Below are 22,747 nucleotides of genomic sequence, written 5' to 3'. Positions count from 1 at the left end.
TTATATGTATGTCACACAAAATATCATAATTACACCAAAAGTATATCTATATAATAGGATCATCTACATCTCAAAATAAATGAATTTTCTCTATATTTATTCCTACCTTTATTCCTATAGTTGTATTATATTAGGGCAAAAAAAAAAATACTCTCTTTAAATGCAATGGAGGCCTACCAAAAAGATAAGCAAATTCCTGAATAAGTCAACAAATTTCAAGAAGTCAGACCACTTGTGTATCTTTGGAGAGGAGGAGGTGAAAGAAAGGGTTAAGTCATGAAAACATAAAACGAACATAAAAGAGAGAACAAACATAGCATGAGTATTTACATCCAAAAAGAATTTAAATGATACTAAATAAAAGAAAATTAAATACAACTCACTTTTATAAACTATTATATCTCCTTGAAAACTTTTAGAATTACATATAAACTTGTATTAAAAAATAATAATTTTATAAAAACTTTCATTCTATTATGTGCATATAGACCATATTATGTTTTTGTTGTGACAAACAAAAAATATATATACTATGAATATTCGACTTATAGGCTATATTATCTTTTCGTTGTAATAAATAATAATCAATCATAAACTCATAATATTAAAAACATAAAAAATCCAATCTCCACTTTTAAATACCTTAACAAAATTATTAAGAGTTTCAAAGAATAAATTCCAATCATGCAAAAATAAATATTTTCAAGTACTCCTACAATTCAAAGATAAAAAAAGTATATTTTAAATTTTACTTGCTTCTCACAGCCAAAAAGAACACAATCAACACCTTAGTCTTTTATTGGCGACAAGAAAAAATTATTCTGATATCATATGTGAATTTGATTGAATAATTCCTCTTGTTTAAAAACAATAGGAGTGAAAAGGAAATGATGATAGGTAGGAGAGTGATGGAGAAAACATCAATTATGGTTTGATCCAGGAGTGTAAGTGTGATATTTTTTTTTTATCCGTAAAAAAATGATCATGATACACGTGATTTACAACCTGCTTAATTAAATGAGTTGGATTTTTTTTCTAATGTGTTGTTACAAAATCTAGGGGCGCTAAGAAATTTTACAAGATTTTAGTAGTTACCAAAAGGATATAAAGGCGGCAAATTAGTAAATGTCTAAAATAATTCTAGTTACTGTAAATTAATATAAATGGTTTCAAATAATGCATCTAGACCGTTCATTATTTTGTCAAATTGTCTTAGCATAATGTTTTTTTACAAACTATCATCATATATTAAATAAATTCAAATTAAACAACAAAATAACATGAAATCTACAATAAGTACTTTAAAGTAATGTTATGGATTGGTGGATAATGTAACAGAATTTTTGCACGGCCTTTAATTTATTAAATAAAATATTTTTTATATATTATTTTGTTTTATTTATATGATATTTTATTCCTTCAAATAAATGAAATTTTTTAATTTTATTATTACTTAAACTAAATAACCAGAGAAATATTTAATGATTTTTTTCTTCGTAATTTTAAATTTTGATGATATAATTATTTTATTTTCTCACGTCTCACTTGCTGTCTTTCATATTTTTCCCTAGTAATTTTCCCCTTGTGCGGCTATTCCACCCCACGACGAACCTGCGCATCTCTCTCTCTCTCTCGCGCGCCGCTTTTCTCTCAGCCAGCCCTGCAGGTACTCCTCCGTCTGCTCTCAGCCCCAAACGGCTCTTCTTGTTTTCTCTGCTCCCAAGCTTTAGCTTCACCGTACATAAATTCTTTAGTTAATACTTATTTTCTATTTATTTTCCTGCTTGATTGATGCACTAACCATGTCAATTTTCAACTTATATTATAAAATTGATTTGATTACCCAGAAGCATCACCTTCTTACCAACCTGCGAACATCATTCTTACTTCTATTTGGATTCATTAAATTTCAATACTGCACGTGAATTCATCAAAAACCTTATGAATACTGTTTTCTGAAGTGGAGTCATTCAATTTTGTTGCAATACTTGGAAACCCACTCTACTGTATTGTACTCCCTGTATTTACCCTGTTGTAATATTTAAATTCAATTTTTAAACAATTTGATGTAATGAGATAATTTAAGCCAGGGCTGTTGATTTCTGGTTCTGACCAGGGTTTTGCATAATTTAGCTCTTTTTCTCCGCCCACAATGGGTAAAGCTAAAAAGGGACCAAAGTTTGCTGTTATGAAGAAGATTGTCACTTCCAAAGCAATCAAAAGGTGAGTATTTTTCTTCTTCTTTTCAATTCCTAAAATTTGGTTCTTTTATTATGCTTGGTTTTGCTCTAATTTCATTCCTTGAAATCCTGTCGAATTCAGCTACAAAGAAGAGGTTTTGAACCCAGAAAAGAAGAATCTTATGAAGGAAAAGTTACCCAGAAATGTGTAAGCTTCCATCCTCACTCTTTCCCCCCTTCTAATTGACTGAGTTTATTGCTTTTCCCCCTTGTTCTTTTGGTTTTAATCTTTGGTTTGGATTTGTATTATTCAGTCCAACTCATTCTTCAGCGCTTTTCTTTCAATACAACACTGCACTGGGACCCCCTTATCGTGTTTTGGTGGACACCAACTTCATCAATTTCTCGATCCAAAATAAAGTGAGTTGCTTCTTTTTGCTTTAATTTTATAGCTTTTTGTTTGGAAATGTTTGTTGGGGTAATATTTGTTTCCCTCGTTTAAGTAAACAAATGACAGTTCTGGTTCTACATATATACGTTTACATGGAATGCTCCGTTCAAAGTTGCAGTATGTGATATGGAATTGATAATGTTTGACTGTATGTAGATTGCATACGTACGATGCTCATGATGTTTTCACAAAAGGATTGCAATGATAAATCTAACTTTAAACTCTATTACTGAATAAAAATATCAAAAGTATTTTAGTGTGTGATGGATTTTTGAAGTTTCCTTGGTAGTGTCTCACAATTTTTTGGCTTTTTTTATGTAGTTGGATCTGGAGAAAGGGATGATGGACTGCTTATATGCAAAATGTGAGTTTGAAGTAGATGATTACTTGTCTTAATTTATGTATTTGTTGTTTTAGTTTAACTGAATGCTGAGGTTCATATTAATTTTAGATATTATGTTGTGATATCCTTTGCCAAGATTAAGAAGCTCGTCTTTGTAATGTGGCATTGGCATTGTATATTTGAATCAAACATCCCATATTCTATTATTACCTTTGTTCTATTGATATTTTGGATTTTCAGGCACCCCTTGTATTACGGACTGTGTGATGGCAGAACTCGAGAAGTTAGGCCAAAAATATCGTGTAGCTCTAAGGTAGATGTTATGTCTTCTTGATTATTAGTTTATATTTTCAAACATTTGAGATTTACATATAAAAAGGGCGAGCCAATGCATGAGGGGGTTCCCTTAGAGTGAGGTATGGGGAGGGTAGATGTACGTACCCATATAAAACCGAAAAATTCCTGGACTTTATTTTCCTTTGAAATATCACGGTTTTTTTGTTGCCATATCATTGTTCATATAATTTCATCCATTATCACATTCTGTTAAGGATAGACATGTGAGGGATCTATTACAAATGGATTAAGTTCCAAAGAGCGAATCATCTCTCTTTAAAAGACAAAATCACAAAGGTCAAACAATATCATGGGACTCCTGGACTTTATTTTCCAATGGAATATCATGTTTTTTTGCTGCCATGTCATTGATCACATTTCTTGTATGATTTATCCCTCAATCTAGTAGAGAAAAGGAATTATATTATTCTTGCTTCAATTTCTGGGTGTATTTATTTATCCCTTTTATACATAACAGGATTGCCAAGGATCCTCGATTTGAGAGAATACTATGTACTCATAAAGGGACCTATGCTGATGACTGCCTTGTTGAGAGAGTTACTCAGGTGTGATATATTTTTATGAGCTAAATGCTAAGGAGCATCTGGGAGCAATTTGATTATTAAGATTAATTAATGATTTTTCAAGCTGGATGATAAATAGTCTTTTTACTGTTTTTTTTTTACCTGTATTGCGATCCTGGGGAATGGGAAAAGAAAACAATTTTACATTTTTGTTTGGTTCAATAATGAAGGCAAGAACAATATAAGATGATGGTAAATTTTGTTGATTCAAAAACCCTAGTAAATTGGTTGTTACCTATTTCCTATTATATGGGACCATGATATTTTAAATCTCTTAGCAGTGTATGATCATCTAGATCAGTAAACAAAATTCTACCACTACTTTTGTGATGCATATTGAATAGAATATTGGAATCCAATAGAATATCACCCCTCTCAAGTTGTAATTTGGAACTATGAAAAATTTTAGCAATTTTTTCCCTCATTTTTAAATTCATGGCTAAGAGATGGATATTTCTGAGTATTACTTGCTTCATTCTTGCTGTTAAGGAACTCATTCCCAAATTCTTTGCTTTTGCAATTTATATTCGTCTATTCGATATTCATTTAGGTTAACAGTTTTATTAGAAATACTTTCAAGTAAAAGTAATGATAACACGTATTTGCTGCTTATTTCTTTGTGTTTTTCCCCCTTTATTCACATAAACCATTTTTTTGGAAACAGCACAAGTGCTACATTGTTGCAACATGTGATCGGGACTTGAAGAGGAGAATTCGGAAGGTAAAGTCATTATTCACTTTTCCATCTTTGATTGTTTTAATATTGGACCCTGATGCCAGACCCATGATCTGGGTTTCTGTATTACAGATTCCCGGTGTTCCAATAATGTACATCACCAAACGCAAGTACTCGATTGAGCGATTGCCTGAAGCAACAATTGGTGGAGGTAGATACTCTTATTTAGTGAAATTTATAGTGACTAACATGAATTTGAACTTGGTTTGTTGGACAACGCAACATTGCATAGCTCTTTTTAGAAACTAGATAAATTAAGCTTCATTGACTTTGTCCCAATCTCTGTAAATATATAACGTACAACATATTACACATGAACATGACATTGCCACCTTCATAGAGAAATACAACTTGAATTCATGTGCAAATGGATAATAACAGTGATTTTTTTATGTATATAACTGTGGTCAGTATGATCCTCTATTATCATAGAAGACATTTACAGATCCTATGTTATCTCTCGTTTGCTATAATGCTATGTTTTGGGTAAGTTTAAAGTCAATTCTTTTGTAAAGCTTAACAAAGTTTTGCCTTTTGCACCTTAAATTAGTTAATTTCATTGTACCTCCCTTGTAAATGTAATTTTTAGTTGTTGATAGTGAAGTGTCATCAATTCATCATTGGGCAGTCATGACTGGACATGAATTATTAATTCTATTAGCAATTAGCAGTGCCAATACTGTACTGTTATATACTTACTCTTTCTTTATCTGAGTCTTTTACTCTCTCTCTCTCTCTCTCTCTCTCTCTCTCTATATATATATATATATATATATATATATATATATATATATATATATATATGAAAGGCAAAAGGAGTCTTTTCCTATATATATCTGGCACTCAAACTCATCACTTGCGATTCTCAATGCAGCTCCAAGAATTTGATGCAGTAAAACTAAAACAGGCAGAGCTGGCTATAACAATAATATTGATACTAATTTCTTGGTCGTGAAGTATGAAATCCTGCTACAGTACCTAGCATATTCGGTCTTTTGCTGGCTGGGCTGAATTCTATCGGAAGCTTGAGACTTGAACAAAAGCATCACTTCAATGGTTTATACCTGAAATTTTCTTAGTGTAAGTTGGTAGATTTAGGTTCTGTCAAATTTTGTTTTCCTCATATTGCCTATCTAATGTATCATGGTAAACCTTGGAGAGTGTCTGAACTATGATGACATTTTCATAGTTCTGGGCTTGTGGCAATTAACTCTCTTGAAACGATACTTTTTTTTGTTGCAAGAGAAAAACCTTATTTTCCTTGAATCTAAATTTTATTAGTTTCAAGCTTGACATGCCAGAAGACTGAGTTGGAAACTGGAAATTTCAAAATCACTGTTTTTCTTCTTTAAAGGCCAGCGGAGTACCAAAAGAATTTGTGTTTCAATTAGTTTACGTATTTTATTATAAAAATATATTTCATATTATTAGATGTAAATTATACCCAACAGCTCATTTGATTAAACTTGTTTGCTCAAACAGTTAATCCGGTTGAACATAAAGACTAAAGAGGATGTTTAACCAATGTTGTACCATCTAATTATCATTGCCCAGAAGAAAATTCAAGCTATTTTGCGTATTAGTTTAACGTTTCACGCTCCAGAAGGTTTAACAATTATTTTGCCTATATTTCCGTATTATGTGATCTGAATGCTGCATCTAGGGGTGTCTTGAATTGTAGAAAGATGACGTTTCTACTATCTAGTGATGCGACTTAAGTGGAGTCTCAACTCTCAACTCAAGCAAGCAAATTACCAGTGTAAATTTTAAAAATCTACGTGTGCGTTGGACTTATATAAATGTAAGTTGTATTTTCAAAACCAAATTTATTAAATTTAAATCTTGTGTATAGAATAAGCTCTTGTTGGGATTATTAAAAAAAAAAAAATAGAAGCTCTTGTTGGGATTATTAAAAAAAAAAACAGAAGCTCTTGTTGGGAGATTGATTCCCATCAAACCGAATATTCATTTGTCTTTAACGGAGGACATATGTCCTTCTAAATAATAATAATAATAATAATAATAAATCAATTCCAAGCTTCAACACTTTTTTTACTCACCTTATGTTTTCTTTCCTTTTTTTCTTATCATATATATTTGAAGACTTTGCATTACTACTCATTAATAAGGTGCTAATATTAAAAAAAAAAAGCTTTATCAAAATTCTAAAACTACTTCACATTTCTAGTATGTGTTTATATAAGTACTATGTAAAATGTATATTACTACTTATTTTTTTATTTATAAGAATAAGTAACTCATACCTAACATGTTTGACTATATTTATTTAAAAAGTAAATAAATCACACGTGCTAATTATATATAATTTTCTTTTTTCTATTAAATATCGTTACTCAAGTCAAATCTTAAATGTACAATTTCCATTAAAAAATGAATTTGGTAACTTATATTTTAGATTAAATAAAATAAAAGTAAAGATACATTTGTAAGATTCATAAATGTTTTTTTTTAAGAATAGAATCTGAATTGTACTTTAATTTTTTTTTAATGTAATGAATGAATTCCATATATAAAATCGTAGTATATAATATGAATATAATATTGAATTTAATGGCTTGTCTGCGTAGACTCAATCATCAGCAGAGAAGCAAGGAGTAGGAGGTGGAGTGCGGGCGAGGGTAACTTACCAACCCTAAGGAGTTGTTGAGTTTGGTACATGGGCGGAGAAGTGTTGACGATGGCGGACGTCACGGCCAACTTGCAAGCAGCAACCACCGCATCCACCCCTTACGCGCTTCCCACCAATCTCCCTCTCCTCTCCGCTTTTCTCTCCTTCGCTCTCGCTCAGTTCCTCAAGATCTTCACCTCCTGGTGCGTCCGTCTCTCACACTTTCACCATCGCGTTTCCTTTCCGTTATGTTTAGCTCACTTATCTTCCGTACAATCGTTGTTTCCCTCATCCGTTAGATCAAAACACTGCGATGAGAAAAGCGCGCGTTTGTCTTTTTTTTTTTAGGATCCAGCATCATACTTCCTTTTTGGACGCTTCTGTTGCAAATATTTTGTGTTTTCGTCGACAATTCGTGTTTCAGACTGTATATTTGGTTAGGAATTTAGTGAGATTTGGGTTTTAGGGTTTGAAATTAAAGTACGGTCCGGCCTTTTGGTTTCTGTTCTAGAAATTAGAGAATTGCGAATGAATGAATCTAGGGAGAAAACTCTTTCTGCTGTGCTTATAGTTTGAGCAATCAAATGTCTGGTTTAGTATTGTAGGGATTTACCTTTCAGTAGAAAAGTAGTGATTTAAGCCGTTAATTTTTCCAACCGTGAAAATGGAATGAATATCATATTTAGTTTAAGTTGGTGCATGTGTTTGCTGACGTCTTCTCACGAGTGTAAGCAAATTTTTGGAGGTTTGAATACACGATATTGCATTTTTTTTTTGTCTCTAAAACTGAATAATTTCTTAGCGCAGACCTGTATGGGATTGGAAACATCAGCATAATTTGTTTGAGATTGGAAACATCAGCATAATTTGTATGAGATTGGAAATATGAGCTTAATTTTTTCCAAAATTTTTCTCCTAGATATTCAGGTATAAGGAGAAGAGATGGGATTCTAAAAGGTTGCTTGATTCGGGTGGAATGCCTTCGTCACATTCTGCAACGGTCTCGGCTCTGGCTGTTGCTATATGTCTCCAAGAAGGGGCAGGGTCACCCGCCTTTGCTATTGCAGTGGTCTTGGCATGTATTGTATGTATTTTATATTTTTATTGATTTGTTTGTGTTAAAATATATGTTCCCTGATTTGCCAAAACATTTACCCATGTTGTTTTTCGTGCATTTTATTTCATTTTCCTGGTTTTGATATGTCTGGAAATATGTTCACATAGTACTTTGCTTTCTTTTGTGTTTAGTCTGAAAAAGTTTATTAATTAATTAACTATGATCAAGATTAACATTTAACAATGACCTACATAAATTGGGACTTAGAAGAGAAATAAAATACAACTTTTCTGTGATTTTCTTTCAGCTTCATCTACAATATTTATTTAGTGGGGATCTCTGCCTTTTGAATCCTCCGTTGCCACGATTCCAAGTTATTCCATATCCTCTGAAAAACAACTCCACTAGCAAATTTAACATTTCCATTATGATTGTCATGATTCTTCAATTGACGGAGTATTAAAGAATACATTGTATGCGTATGAAATTTACTATTATTACTTCTTTTATATATTGGTTTTAGTCTCGGAAAGTTATAGCTCTTATGTAGTAACATCTTTTTGTCTCATGTAAACTGTGTCTACATTGGAAGATTCTACAATATGCTGATTGTTTTTTCCTTCATAATTCTCTCTTTAGAAGAAATTGTTAAGGAATCATTTGACAAATGTGTTGAGCTTCCTTATCTTTGGTACTATAATTTGTTTTAAGGAATCTTTATTATAATCAAGTGGGATGATTAGATTTTCTGTAACTTTTGTAGGTGATGTATGATGCCACGGGAGTTAGACTTCATGCAGGTAGACAAGCAGAAGTAAGTTTCTTTGCACGATGGTAGTGTTATTGTTTTGCTTTGCATTGTGCCCTTAGTTTATATACACACACACACATTTAATATGTTGTTTCTGTTGTGTACTGCAGTTGCTTAATCAAATTGTGTGCGAACTTCCTCCAGAACATCCTTGTTCCAATGTTAGACCTCTGCGTGATTCACTTGGTCATACTCCACTTCAGGTGTGTTGTGCTTTTTGTGGTGCTTAAGGTTGTTCCCTTGCTTCCTTGTTATGATAGATGTCTACTTTTTCTCTTCTCTTTGGTGACCAGCAATTTACTTCGATTTTCATTGGCAAGTAATATCTGTTGTTAGAGTATTTATATGTATGAGTAGAGATTCTACAGAAGCTCTTGGAATACATATTCCATGTTTGGCTGATCCTCATAATAGCTGCCCCTACTTTTCATAGTCCAATCGCCATCATATTTATGTTACGTAGTTGCTAAGCATTATTGGTACATTACTACATTGGTTTCTCACGTGTGGTATACTAGGATGCAGGAGCTGTGTTATAAGAACCATTACTTGTGGGAAGCTTTGGGGTCCTCTGTTTTTGATTGTTGCATACCTATTTTAATAAATAATAACCAGAGTGAGGCAGTGATTACGGTTTTCTTTTGTACAGGTTGTTGCCGGTGGCACATTGGGATGCATTATAGCATTTTTGATGAGAAGATCAAGTTAAGATGCTATGTGATGTGACTGATACTAATCCTCTACCTTGTAAAAATTGTCGGTACATGGCTGAAATGAGATCATCATGGAAAGGGCATAAAAGCCTTCTGTTGCAAGTGAGTAAAGTGCGTTGAAGGCTCACCTTGAAGATCCTGTGTCCTGACTTATGGACATTCAGACTTCTCTTGTACACAGTAATTAATTGGTTTGTTAATTCTGTCTTAATTGATCGTTCAACACATTTTGAGATCACACTTTTGACTTATTTTTTCACCTATTGTTGCAAATCGAAACTTGGAAGGCAATTGACACTTGAATGGAGGTTGCATTTTGTGTTTCATCCTCAAGTAGATTAAGAAGATTCTTGTTTCTCCATGGTTATAACAGTTTGACTTTCGAGCTTTTTAATTATACTTGTTTGAGTTTGATTCTCACCCGTTGTACGTGATTTATGGATTAGTAGTGTTAAAGCCTGTTTGGTTTTGTGTCCGGTTCCTCCATTCTCGCCTAAAACTCCCACATCCAAGTAAAAACAACTCTGTAGCTTTCAATTATCATGGTTGTCATTTACGGACATTCTCGGTTTCTAACGTGTAACCAAACACCCACTTAGTAACATATACATTTTTGGTAAATCAATTTAATTTTTATTATTGGACAACTTCTTTAAGCAAACATTTTTTTAATAATAGATTAATAAAAATTAAAAAATATTGTCAACAATTCTCTTTATTACGGAGTTCCATATGCTGATTTGAGAGTAAATAGAATTGTTATCACTATGTTCTTTATTGCATTTTCTGTAACACATTTTTCTTTTGAAATTTACATGTAACTCATTTCCTTGTGACGGTGAGCTGTCTAAAATTCTCCTTTTGATTTTGAATTAGGCAACATAGATGTTTCATTTAATTTTAACTATTGAGCATAAACTTTTGTTGAGTTAATTTTTGTTTACTGGAATTATACTTATTGCATTTCATTTAAGCTGTTACGTTAATTATGAATCATATCCTTGAAATTTATTAAATTTTCTAGCTTCACACACTAGATTTAGTGTGTTAGGAACCTAACAAGCAATGTATGTCTTTACTCTTTCTACACACTAAATAAATGTACTATACTTTTGAGTTGTTTTTTAATAGTGATCAGTTAACTTTATTGGCTAAATTATTTATTTGATTCCTCTATTTATTTAATTAGTTTAATTTAATTTCTCTATTATTTAAAAAGTTTAATTTGATTCTTAATTGTTAAAACTATTGTAATGTTATTCTTTCTGTCAACATCATTTAAATTTCTAATAAATATGTCCTATGTCACGACTACATGTCTTTTTCTTTTTATTGTGTGTCGTATAAAAAAAGTTAATGCTGTTTCTCACTATTGGACAAAAAAATAACATTATATCAATTTTAAACATTAAGCCACTAAATTAAATTTTTTAATAATAACAAAATCAAAATAAATAAAAGCATCAAATTAATAATTTGACCATTTTCGTATAAGAAGGACTGTTGGACTTGGACATGAGATCCAATAACAATTGATTAAAATAAAAATATATCCAAACTTATCCAAGAAGCTTGACATGCTCTTAGATCCCAACCACTTGCGGACATACTGGTAAATTATTACAAAATTAAATGTATAGTATAATTATTTTTATTTAATTGTGACAGTATAAAATTTAATAAATACTAAAATTAATATAAAATTATCAGAAAATATTAAAATTAAAACCTAAAAAAAAAAAACACAAGACACAACCTCCAAGTTGGCAACACCAGTTTCCTTTCTGGGCAAGTGACTCCCTCTCTCTAAACAATTCAACAAATAATGGAGGGAATTAAATCAGGCCATTTCTGTTTCTGTTACCAAACAACTGCATGAACTCAGAGAAGGACATTTCAATGGCGAAAACCTTAAGCTCTAATCCAACGACGGGCCACAAAACAGGGTTCCGATGTCCGCTCGTATCCAATCTCCCACGAGCCCTTTCTTCATGGGCTCCAACGATGATCAGCTTGAACGGGCCCAAGCCCGTGCAGCCCGCGCCTCCGCCATCCGCCGCAAGTCCCTCGCCGCCAACTTCCACCCTCAACCACCCCATTCTCTTCCCTGTCTGAACAAACACCAGATTATTTTTCTATGTTCCTTGCTTTCAAAACTTGTTGGAATTTTCAGTTCGGTTTCTTCCCAAACATACCTAAATTTTGAGAAGGCTAAAACATAATTTTGGTCACTCATCTAAATTTTTTGTTTCAGTTTTATCCTCTAAGTTTAAAATATTTCTCTTTGGCCCCTAAAATTGTTTCTGTTAGTCACTTAGACTTAGTTGGCCTTTTCTTTAGTTTACCACATCTTGATCGATTTGGTGAGATGCGACAAATTGTGAGGAATGCCGTGTCAGATGAGCTTTTGCCATATAAGCTAAAGTTAACACTGTTAATACAAAAAACTGATGGAAGGAATTTAAGCCTTAAAAGAATCAAAATGAAACTTTTAAAACTTTCGAATGGCAAAACTATAAAAAAATCAGCTTAGGTTCAAAATTATATTTTAGCCTTTTGAGAACGGTAAGAAAATAATATCATCTTCCTCCGGGCACTGCCTGGTTTTTTGGGTTCTGATTTCCTAAATTGTGCCTTTGTTTAGTACATTTATGTGTTTATGATATGATGTTTCTTTATATGCAGTTTCTTTCAATGAATGCCATCTACACTAATGCTAAAACCTCGCTTTGGAAAGCCAATTTTAAGGAATCATTTTTCGTTATCTCAACAACCTGTTAAAAATGTTATTTTTTTTTTATAATAAGCTAATATTTTGAATTAAGTTATTGTTTATATATTTTTTTTATCACGCGCACATGGACTTGCAAGTGTAATTATCAGTGTTGTTAAATAGTGGCCATGGTGTCGCTAGGTGAATATTTTGCCAACAGCCATAGGCAATTTGTGAAGGAAGGTCTGCCATGGCAGCACCATAAGGCGCAATGGTGTGTTTATATGCCAGAATTTTGGCCTTCCGCCATCTGCAATTGATAACATTGGTAAATATACAATCAATGAGACATCTGCGACACTAAAAGCAGATTTATCTATGCATTTTTGTTATATTCATTGGTTTTTTGTTTGGGCAGGCAAGCTGTACACTTGAAGCTGGAGTCACAATATACTCCTTAAGGGTGGATTCGGTGCATTCTGAAGCATATAAAGTCCTTGCTAGAATGAATAGAGCATGCCAAGATACTGAGCAAGGTTACAATAATTACCCTCTTATATTCTGAACTTTTTCTGCCCTTCTAGTTCTATAGCAATATTATCCTTTGTTTTGTAGATGGGGGACATGGGGATTGTTTTCTTCCTTAATTGTACAACAAGTTATATATTTTTACTTAATGTTCGGTATCTTAAGAATGTCTGAACTATGAATGGCTCCAGTACTGTCGGTACTTTAACTTTTTATTTTTTAATAGTTTCTAATGCACGGTGTCATATGTGACACCCTCTACCCCTCACATATATATTAATAAAGGAATAAAAATTCAAATATTAATTAAAAGTATTTTTAAAACATTTTTAAATACAAGCTTTTCAAATGGGTAAAAGACTCACATTCACTTTCTTCTACATCATATTCAAACTTGTCCAAATAAATAATAAAGTCATCTCGACTCAAAGAAAGTCATATAAGTCTCATACAATTAATATAGAACCTATATCCTAATGTCACATCCTATCAGAGCGTGGTGTTCCCGTGTCCTCTAGCATGAAGTTCTTCATAGTCATCCACCTATTCATCTGCTCCCCCGAACACAAGTTCAAGATCATCACAGGATCCAAACACAACAACACACAGGGAGTGAGTTATCACATTCCTAGCTAATAGAGAAACAAGACAATTAAATATACATATTATATAAATGAGATACCACTTGCTTAAACATAGCTCACGTAACTTCACCACTTCATCATTCAAAATTCACTTTTCAATTATCAATCACATTACACAAGAATCCCACACTTCGATCAAGATATAATAACACATCAATTAGCAAGCTTATGCAATAGTTATGCTAAGACTCAATTCTATATGCAATGTGGTACCATGTCAGTGAAAAACCACCCTGGGGCGCTTAGGAGTACATAACAAGACACACCACACAATGGGTTTGTCAGGTCACTCTCACTAAGTAAGATCATAAGGAGACCAGTCAGGGTCACGATGTTTTGCGAGAATGCTCCAACCATATGAGATCAGCATAGGCTTAAAGGAGCACTCAAACCCGGTGACCCCCAAGGCCTACACTCCGAAGAGTCCGTCAGGGCCTCTCCCTCCTGATTCAGGTCCAACCCCTAAAATAATTTTTTTTTACATGCAGACACTGCTCATGAATTATACAATACCCACGACCTTACACTCGTGTTTTAAACACGTTCAACACAATTGCGCTACGATTTAACACTGGTTCCTAAATAGGAAACCTACATTTTCTCTTTAACACTGCGCATCAACGCTTTTCTCAAGATAACGCTGGTCGGGTTATTGTACAATTCATAGCTTACAACACAAGTAATTTCACATCAAGTGTTAATTACACACTTATCCACAACTAGAACTCATTCACAATTTCACATCTCATAGTATCACAATTCACCATCACATGTTTACACGTATCTCACAAATTAACACATGTTGAACTTTACACTTATACTCAATCTCAATAACAATATTATAATCTCACAGCAACATGTTCTTCTACAATTCATCACATACTCACAATTTGAATCATCATTTCATATCCTCAATATAACCATTTATATAAAAGACTATCATAACATTAGGACTAAAACCCCTTAAATAATATTACACAATTATATCAAAATCATAGGTCGAAATATACAAATATAAAGAACACAATTTATCAAGAAATTTTCATTAGGACATCAATATTTTATTTATAACCATAAAGGAAAAATTTCAATTTAATAAACATTTCAAAATAAAACCCCAATTTAATCTTCTAAGGATCCCTACACATGTTCTCACTAATCCTCAACTGTAAATAACTCATCCCTTACCTCTAAGCGGGCTCACGTGTCTTCAGCCAGCGATAGCAACATCTCTAGCGGTTCCCGGAAATTCTTTCAATTATTCATCTGACTGCTCCGATAGAATTCTCAAACGTCAGAGAGACGGAGAAGAGATTGAAACCTCCACTTGTATTGTCTTCATACGATTCCTTTTTCTCCCTCCACGAATATTATCTCGCAAATCCCAACGGTGGAAGCGTGCGGAATTGAATTTCGAACAACATATACAAATTTCACAATAATCCAACAGTTAACGAAACCGGGATCGTAGTTTTACCAAGACAGCTCTGGGTTTCTGCGGGAAAGAAAAAGGCTACAATGCGAAGGGTTTTTCTCTCAGTTCAGACATGATATCAAAATTCCCAACGGTGAGAATGCTCGGAATTGTGTTGCGAACATGATACTCAAATTTCACGACGATCCAACGGTGAACGGGTTCGAGATCGTCGTTTTTCTGAGACTGGTTTGATGGGCTGCGGGAAAAAGAAAGGGTTTTGATAGGAGAAGGGGAAAAACGAAAATGAGGCCAAAAGGAGGCAGCTAACTTAACATAACTATTTATACCTAGGATACTCAGCCTATTATTTACTCTATATTTATTTATTTATTACTAAAAAGCTTTTTAAATTTATTTACGAAAAATTGGGATGTTACATCATAGTGTTCAGACACTACTTTAGGGAATGTTAATGCTGAAAGTGGACAAGCAAGCAGGAAGGAAGTTGGCAAAAAGGTTGATTCTCTGGGTATTTGGATTGAAATCATACATTTTGTTTAGTTCTAAGAGGTGTTTGTCCAAGTAGTTGTTGCCTTTGTTAACATTGTTAACACTTTTGCTCTTGATATATGAATATTTCTGTATGATTGTATCATAAATTCATAATTCATACATGCAGATTAAAGGATAATATCTTTCACGAGTTCTTCTATTCCTCTTCATTAATTTTACTTTCTATACACAATTTTGCCAAAAATTATTGCAGTTTGAGCTTAAGTATGAATGATGATTTCTAAATAACACAGATCAATAAAATTGAAGTCCAGTATGACAAAACATCCAAACAAGTCAATGTTCAGGTTCTGAAAACAACACTTTGGGACCATATTCAAGAATCCGTTCACATTCCGATTCAGGTATGCTAAGGTTTCATCATTTCTTGAAAGGCTCTGCCTGGTACTGTATATTCCTTGTGTAGTTATAAACTTGAAATATCATCCCCTTTCGAATCTTCCCTCACTAAAATAAAATGCTTGCAGCAGTATGTTTCTTTCATAGTGTTATGTCAACCTTTTTCTCCATTACTCTTACATTGTTAATGCTGCATGTTTTGCCTTACTGTTCTATGTGCATAGATGATCAATTTTTTTTCCTGTTATTTGAAGTTGAGTGATAAGTTCTAATTCTTTCATTGGTTGCTTAAACAGTAAAAAAGAAGTGGTATCTTTCAAGCATATGCTGACCAACTTTCCTAGTAAATGCAATGGTGCTGCAACTATTATTGACATATCTCCACATTTGTGTTTCATATGCCTATTGCATTTGGCAAATGAGAAAGGATTGAGCATCCAAAGCTGCCCCAACATGGATGATCTTGCCATATATGCCTACCTGATGATGATGCCACTATCACCGAAACAGTTTAGATCTGCTTCACTCAATTATATCTTCACTTCAAGAAATAGGAAATATTTTGACTAGTCTTTATGTGCTGTTCGTTTGCTTGCTCTGATGCTTTTATTGTTTGCAAAAAATACTATATTTTCTATTTTTTGTTCATAGGCAAGATTTCGTTAGCGAACTTCTACAACATATTTAGGATAAAATTTGTGTCTTTTATAGAAGATTAAGATTGACATAACTCCGATTCTAATATTCCCTCACCATTGTTAATTTCATAAAAATATTTCATAAAAATATTTATAGCTAAAGATGTTCAAATTTCACAGTTTGAATAAAATATTAAAATTCAAAAACTTTGTCGATGGCAATAATTTGAGGCAGAATTTAAATATTAATTAGTCCAAATTCTTTTCAACATTTTAATGCATGCTGTAGCATATGTAAGTGTTCTTTTTCTTTTGTAGGTCAATAATGTGCCTAACCCATTTACAACTCACATTTATATTAATGGAAGTGATATTTTTCATGGAAATAAACCAACATATGTTGAGGGTGTGGGGATACAGTACACACCTAAGGACTGTGATTTGGATATGTGGTCCATGCAGTCTCTTGAAGAACTAGTTACAGTGCTCTTAAGAAGCTTGGATATATAAGGTGAGGGTAGAAATATACTAGTATTAAAATTTACAAACATTGTGTACGTTTCTTTTTCTTTGAATGGCGCATAGAAGTAAAAAATTAACATTCATGTTGCTGACGTTGCAAGAGTAACTACACACAATTGTATACCTCTCATTGTTTCATTAATAATAAATCAGAAAAATTCTAATTCATGAATCATGACCCCGTTTTTAGACTTTTTTTTTATACCTAAATGGATTAAAAATTAAAATTAATTATCATAATGATTTGGTCAAGTATTTATTAAAATATGTGATTTTTAGCATCTAAGAAATAGGAAATAGGAGGCGCCACCTCATATGATATCTCTATCTTTTGTTTGTTTTTTTTATTAAGAATCTAATTTAATTGACTAAGTAAGATATAAATTATTTTAAATATCCTGATTTGATTCCTACTAATAAATAATAATAATATTATGATTAAATAAATCTCCTTTATTATAATGCAAATATATAATATAAATTAATTGAAGGCTAAAAACTTTTCATTGTGATACGGAAAAGAATTGTATATACATGGATTTTAAAAAATATTATACATATATATATATATATATATATATATATATATATATAAATGAGGTTTAAATGATTTTGTCTCAAAAAATATTTTTTTATTTGATTTAAAGTAATAAATTAACAATAATATATATAAATAGGTACCAGAAGAAAATAAATATAATAATTTTTATTTATCATAATTTTTAATATATTATAACAATAATACTAAAATATATACTAACAAAACATTAAAGTAAACTATATTAAAAATATATATAACATGTTTTAAATAATAAAACATTAAAATAAAATAATAACATATCAAATAAAATCACAAAAAATATACTAATAAAATCAACTTAATATTATTTATTACATTTTTAAATATATTTTTTTAACTTTTTTATTTAAAATAAAAATCAAACCGTAAAAAATATTAAATTTAAAAGAAAAAATAGATTTACCAAAAGAAAAAAAAAGGTTAACATAACAAAAAACATGACTACAAATAATAATAAAGCAGATTTAAAAAAAATCAGGTTTGAAGTGGTAAACCTTTAAAAAATAAAAAAAAACATTTATGACTTAAAGTGGTAAAACAAAATACAACTTCCGTTTTTAAAAATAAAACTTTAAAATCGTAAAAAATAATAAACTTTGCATTGAAGTCATAAATATTTTCACAACTTCAGTTAAAAAAATAATAAGTCGTAACAGGTGTTGTTAGAAGTTGTAACACCTATTACGACTTATCCCGTTTTGAGTAATTTTTTAAAATATATTTCCGATTGAAAAATTACAAATTTTTTTTATCCCCGATTGGTAAAAAAGCCGTGTTAAAGCCTAATATAAAACTAATTGAGCACCGCAAAAAGTTTGGCACAGCACATTTTATGATATAAAATTATAAATGGAAGTGTAAATGAGAGTATGATACATCCATTAACATTTTTTATTCCTTGCTTAATAACTAATCCATCCTGACTTAAGGAACAATGAGGTGACTTACTTACGCTTAGATACATTGCACACCTTAGGCAGACAATAACATTACGGTATAATATGTTATTTATACTTTGTATTTTTAATAAAATTTGATTTTAGTCGTGTACTTTCAAAATGACTATTTTGATCCTCAAACTTTCAAAAACATGTAAATTTAGTCTCTAAATCCACCACTGTATTAAAGGAGAGGGACTAAATCCATGTAATTTTCAAGTTTGAAGACCAAAATGATTGATTTGAAAGTTCAAGGATTAAAACCAAACTTTACTGAATATACATGAATTAAAAATATATTTTACCCAAAATGTTATCTCTGATGTTCAATGCTATATTTATAGAATAAGCTACAATCAGAATCGACTTTCAAACCAGATCTTTCAGAAACTAGGCACACAATTTTCTTATGTAAGAAGTTTGTCACAAAAACTTAATACTTTCCTGCTTTCAACAGTCTTATATATGTAATAAGTACCAAAAATGGAGGTTAGAAATACAATGACATCTGTATTGCCATTTTACAATTTTGACTTTCTATGAATACCTTAATTATATAGACTATATGTGATGATTTGCTACTACCAGTACTAATTACTAAATATCATTTCGCTGAAACTACTATGCAATAACTAGATGGAGGTCACACCAAGTCTAAGCAGTCTGTACTTTCCCTTTAGACTGTTTTTTAGATTTGGCAAGCCCTTCATTCCATCCTTTCTGACAAGCTCTCAGTTCCCACAATGCAGTGAGCTTCTTCTGTGCCACTAGTGCCATCTCGGCCTTTTCCCTGGCTTCCTCGCATGTTTCCATTCCTGAATTACACTTGTCTGCTTCTTTTTGATACTGGGATGCAATCTTCTTGGACTCCAGCAGAGCCATGTCAGCACGATGCTGATTTTTCAAAGCTTCAGTTTCCCGTAGAGTTAGTTCTTCCGACAGTAACTCCGCAACATTGTTTTCAGTGTCTCCATCCACCTTCGGATTGTGCTTTGCACATTCTAATAACAATTCAATTAATCAAGAAAAGAAATAGCAGTTGGTAAAAGGAGTTGGATATGAAAAAGACATAGAAGCAGTATTTTTATGATGACACAACTGCAGGCAAAATAAAAATTCAGCCCTTAAGCTTTTATTGTATCTCCAAGCAGACACTTATCTAGTAAAAGATTCATTTCTTATTAATGTTGAAAATGATACATCACACTCAAACCATGAAGTAACATCTAACTCAAGCAAGCTCATACCTTCAATTGAACACACCAGATTATATGTTGCCTCATAGAGCAAAATTTTTCAACACTAGTTAAGCACCAAAATTTTGTTTAGCACTGTAAAGTACTAGATTGACATACAACAAAATTCTATATTATATACTGCACAATCTTTCATTAATAGATTTTTTCAAACACAAGAAAAGTTGGCCAAATAATGAATTGTCTTTTATAAAAGACACATGAGATTTCAGATCCTGATAGTCACCCAACCCAACCCAACCTAAGGAGAAACAAGTTAGCTTATTAATTAAGTGAGAGTAATTATGTTACTTGAGCTCTTATCATCATACAACTACAAGTGCGCTTCAAATTCAGTCATAGAGAGAGATTATGATAAGCTTTACTCATGTACAGTACACCAACTGGGATATTTCACTGGAGTTCATTCAGGAAACCAGAGACCAACCTTCAAATGAAGAGTTGCTAAGTCCTGCACAAATACAGATAAACAAACTGGAGTAAGCATATGTTTGATTTGATGCTAGATCAAGAGAAACCAGCAACAATCTTCAATTGAAACTAGAATTGCTTTGAGTACAGAGATAAATAATTCAGAAATTTATTAGTGATATGCAAGCATGGGCTTAATAAATGTTTCAAGGCTATTGTGCTTAGGTTATTATTTGCTTTAATTGAAACCATAAGCAGGGATACTCCGGCTTGTCGGTTTGCACTTTGCAGTGAATATGCTACTTCATGGTCAATGCTATCTGACTATCTCACAAATGCACATTTCCAAGCAAAACGGTGACACAGGTAATTGATTAACAACATTTCATTTTCCATCATATTACTTAAGCAGAAGATTAGTGTTTAATTAAGGGAAGCTATAGCCCCACACCGTCACGTGATACAACATTCATGAATTACTGAAGCTAGTTTTATGATAGTAACAACAATAAATAAATAGACATACAAAAAGAAGCATGGAAGCAGATCTAAAGTGGAAGCACATGGCTTGATGAAAGCAGTAGTTATTTTGAGGAAAGAGGCAATTGATAAGATTTTGAACAGAAACCCAGAAAGGGTAAAAGGGGGAATTGATGGAAAAAGTTGTGAAGTTACCTTGGGGAATAGTAATGATGGGTTGGGAAGAGCAATCGCAGACGCAAGGAGCGCAAGAAGAAGAAGAAGAAGAAACAGAGGAATGGTTGAGGAGTTCAATGAGGTGCCAGTAGAGAGGGGGGGCCACTATGTAGCCTGCAATGCACATCGCCACCACCCACAAACCAAACCGAACCACAACGCCACCGCAATTCATACCCATCTCTCTCAAACTGTATGTTATGGGGTTCTGCTCTGCACAGAGACAAATTCAAGCTGCTTCTTCAAACTCTTGTTTGTTTCCTTCTTCAAAGGATATTTTTATTCACCTGTCTGTCTCATTAATTAAATACTTTAAATAAGTACCAAGTATTAATAATTAATCCTTTTTTATTTATTTTTTAAGTAAGAATATTCAGACCATAAGCTAATCTTATCTTTTGCTATGTTTTTAAATATATAATAAAGCTTTTTTTCCAATAAATATATTCACACAATATATTTTACAATAAAAAAGAAAAAAGCGTAAAATAAAATGAGTAATATAATAGTAATTAAATAATAAATCTATTTTAAAAATAATTTTAATGTCTTATTTGCATTGAAATTTAACTAATAAAAAACTATATAAGATGCAGTTTTTAAACTAATTATTAAAAAAATAAAAACTTGTTCTATAATTAAATGGTTTTACAATATCTTCTAATTCAATTTTATATTGCTCTTTTTTCTTAGCTTTTTTATTTTTTCCTTGTGTTCTCTGACGTTGAATCTCTCAGTCTCTACTGATAAAAATAAATAAAAATCTCTGTCTATCTCTTGTTTATTTATTATGTTTTCGACTTTTGCTACACATAACAACATTGCTAGATCTGCCACCGCTGGGCCTAATTCACTTTCTGTTACATTTGCATATTAAGCTTTTAGAGGGATTCGACCGTCTTAGAAGCGCGTTGATCCTGATGCATCTCATGTCTATGCTTTTTGACCATATTTATCACATAATTGAATCCTAACTAACTTTACAAATAGTATATAAAATAAGTTTAGTTTTCAAATGTTCAAAATTAAATATAAAATTTGTTATATTCGCATTATCATTTTCTAAAACTCAAATTCTTATCGTACCAAATCCTAATTTCCATTTTAAATTGAAAAATATTATTATCATATTCCTTTTAATGTGTAATTCTTCTTTTTGTTTTATTACCAGCGGAATTTTAATGTAAAAGGATTCACTCTCAATAATGTAAAAAACTGGAGTAAGTTAGTATTGACCTGCATATAAAGAAACAATTAGTAAAATACATTAAGGATTCATAGTTTGATTTTACAATGTAAAGAAACTAAGTAAATATACTATGATTTGATAGAGAATAACTTTTTTCATATTAAAAAATCATGATTTGTGGGAATTATATTTCTTAAGAATAAGCAAAATTTGTTTGGTTGACTATAAAAAATATTTAAATAAATTTCTTAAGAATCAAATAGTAATATGATATTTTTATCCGTTATTTTAATTATTTATCACATTAATAAAAGTAACATGAAATTTTTATTAAAACCAAAGAAAAATTAAACTCAAGAAAATAAAATTCTCATCTCCCCACATAAGAAAATTTTCATGAAAACTTGCTAAAAAGCATTATCAAAAAATATTGTTTTCCATGAATCTTATTTTTTTTTTAAAA

General features: G+C 31.7%; 3 protein-coding genes and 1 long non-coding RNA gene across 8 annotated transcripts; 3 read left to right on the top strand and 1 right to left on the bottom strand.

Annotated features, from left to right (window-relative positions):
* The first annotated feature begins 1,553 nt into the window (after positions 1–1,553).
* On the top strand, positions 1,554–5,983 carry LOC114374004 (rRNA-processing protein FCF1 homolog). 3 transcript variants are annotated; one of them, XM_028331584.1, is made up of 10 exons: positions 1,554–1,666; positions 2,117–2,223; positions 2,323–2,388; positions 2,495–2,600; positions 2,953–2,995; positions 3,215–3,287; positions 3,789–3,876; positions 4,559–4,615; positions 4,703–4,781; positions 5,505–5,983. In XM_028331584.1, the coding sequence occupies exons 2-10, from the start codon at positions 2,153–2,155 to the stop codon at positions 5,516–5,518; spliced, it is 597 nt and encodes a 198-aa protein (XP_028187385.1). In that variant the 5' UTR covers positions 1,554–1,666; positions 2,117–2,152; the 3' UTR covers positions 5,519–5,983. The 3 variants fall into 3 exon arrangements, with proteins under 3 accessions (XP_028187385.1, XP_028187387.1, XP_028187386.1); XM_028331586.1 differs by having other exon boundaries at positions 1,556–1,666; positions 2,134–2,223; XM_028331585.1 differs by lacking the exon at positions 1,554–1,666 and having other exon boundaries at positions 2,091–2,223.
* A 1,219-nt stretch (positions 5,984–7,202) lies between these two features.
* LOC114377426 (uncharacterized membrane protein YuiD-like) lies at positions 7,203–10,257 on the top strand. Its single transcript, XM_028335921.1, has 5 exons — positions 7,203–7,462; positions 8,187–8,343; positions 9,080–9,130; positions 9,238–9,330; positions 9,777–10,257. Exons 1-5 carry the CDS (start codon positions 7,308–7,310, stop codon positions 9,834–9,836), a joined length of 516 nt encoding a protein of 171 aa, XP_028191722.1. The 5' UTR covers positions 7,203–7,307; the 3' UTR covers positions 9,837–10,257.
* Positions 10,258–11,512: 1,255 nt separating this feature from the next.
* Positions 11,513–16,800, top strand: LOC114375696. Of its 2 annotated transcripts, none has more exons than XR_003658821.1 (4): positions 11,513–12,881; positions 12,972–13,329; positions 15,587–16,059; positions 16,351–16,800. It is a non-coding gene; the product is annotated as an uncharacterized LOC114375696 (long non-coding RNA). The 2 variants fall into 2 exon arrangements; XR_003658820.1 differs by having other exon boundaries at positions 11,514–12,881; positions 12,972–13,089; positions 15,949–16,059.
* A 2,313-nt stretch (positions 16,801–19,113) lies between these two features.
* Positions 19,114–21,371, bottom strand: LOC114373707. Of its 2 annotated transcripts, XM_028331225.1 has the most exons (3): positions 21,075–21,371; positions 20,416–20,439; positions 19,114–19,733 (listed from the first exon to the last, which is right to left on the bottom strand). In XM_028331225.1, exons 1-3 carry the CDS (start codon positions 21,274–21,276, stop codon positions 19,387–19,389), a joined length of 573 nt encoding a protein of 190 aa, XP_028187026.1. In that variant the 5' UTR covers positions 21,277–21,371; the 3' UTR covers positions 19,114–19,386. The 2 variants fall into 2 exon arrangements, with proteins under 2 accessions (XP_028187026.1, XP_028187027.1); XM_028331226.1 differs by lacking the exon at positions 21,075–21,371 and having other exon boundaries at positions 20,354–20,422.
* Between the last annotated feature and the right edge of the window lie 1,376 nt (positions 21,372–22,747).

Source organism: Glycine soja, chromosome 11, assembly GCF_004193775.1.
Source record: "Glycine soja cultivar W05 chromosome 11, ASM419377v2, whole genome shotgun sequence".
Taxonomy (NCBI): domain Eukaryota; kingdom Viridiplantae; phylum Streptophyta; class Magnoliopsida; order Fabales; family Fabaceae; genus Glycine; species Glycine soja.
The sequence above is the reverse complement of the archived record's forward strand: the minus strand, read 5'-3'. Positions and strand labels throughout refer to the sequence as shown.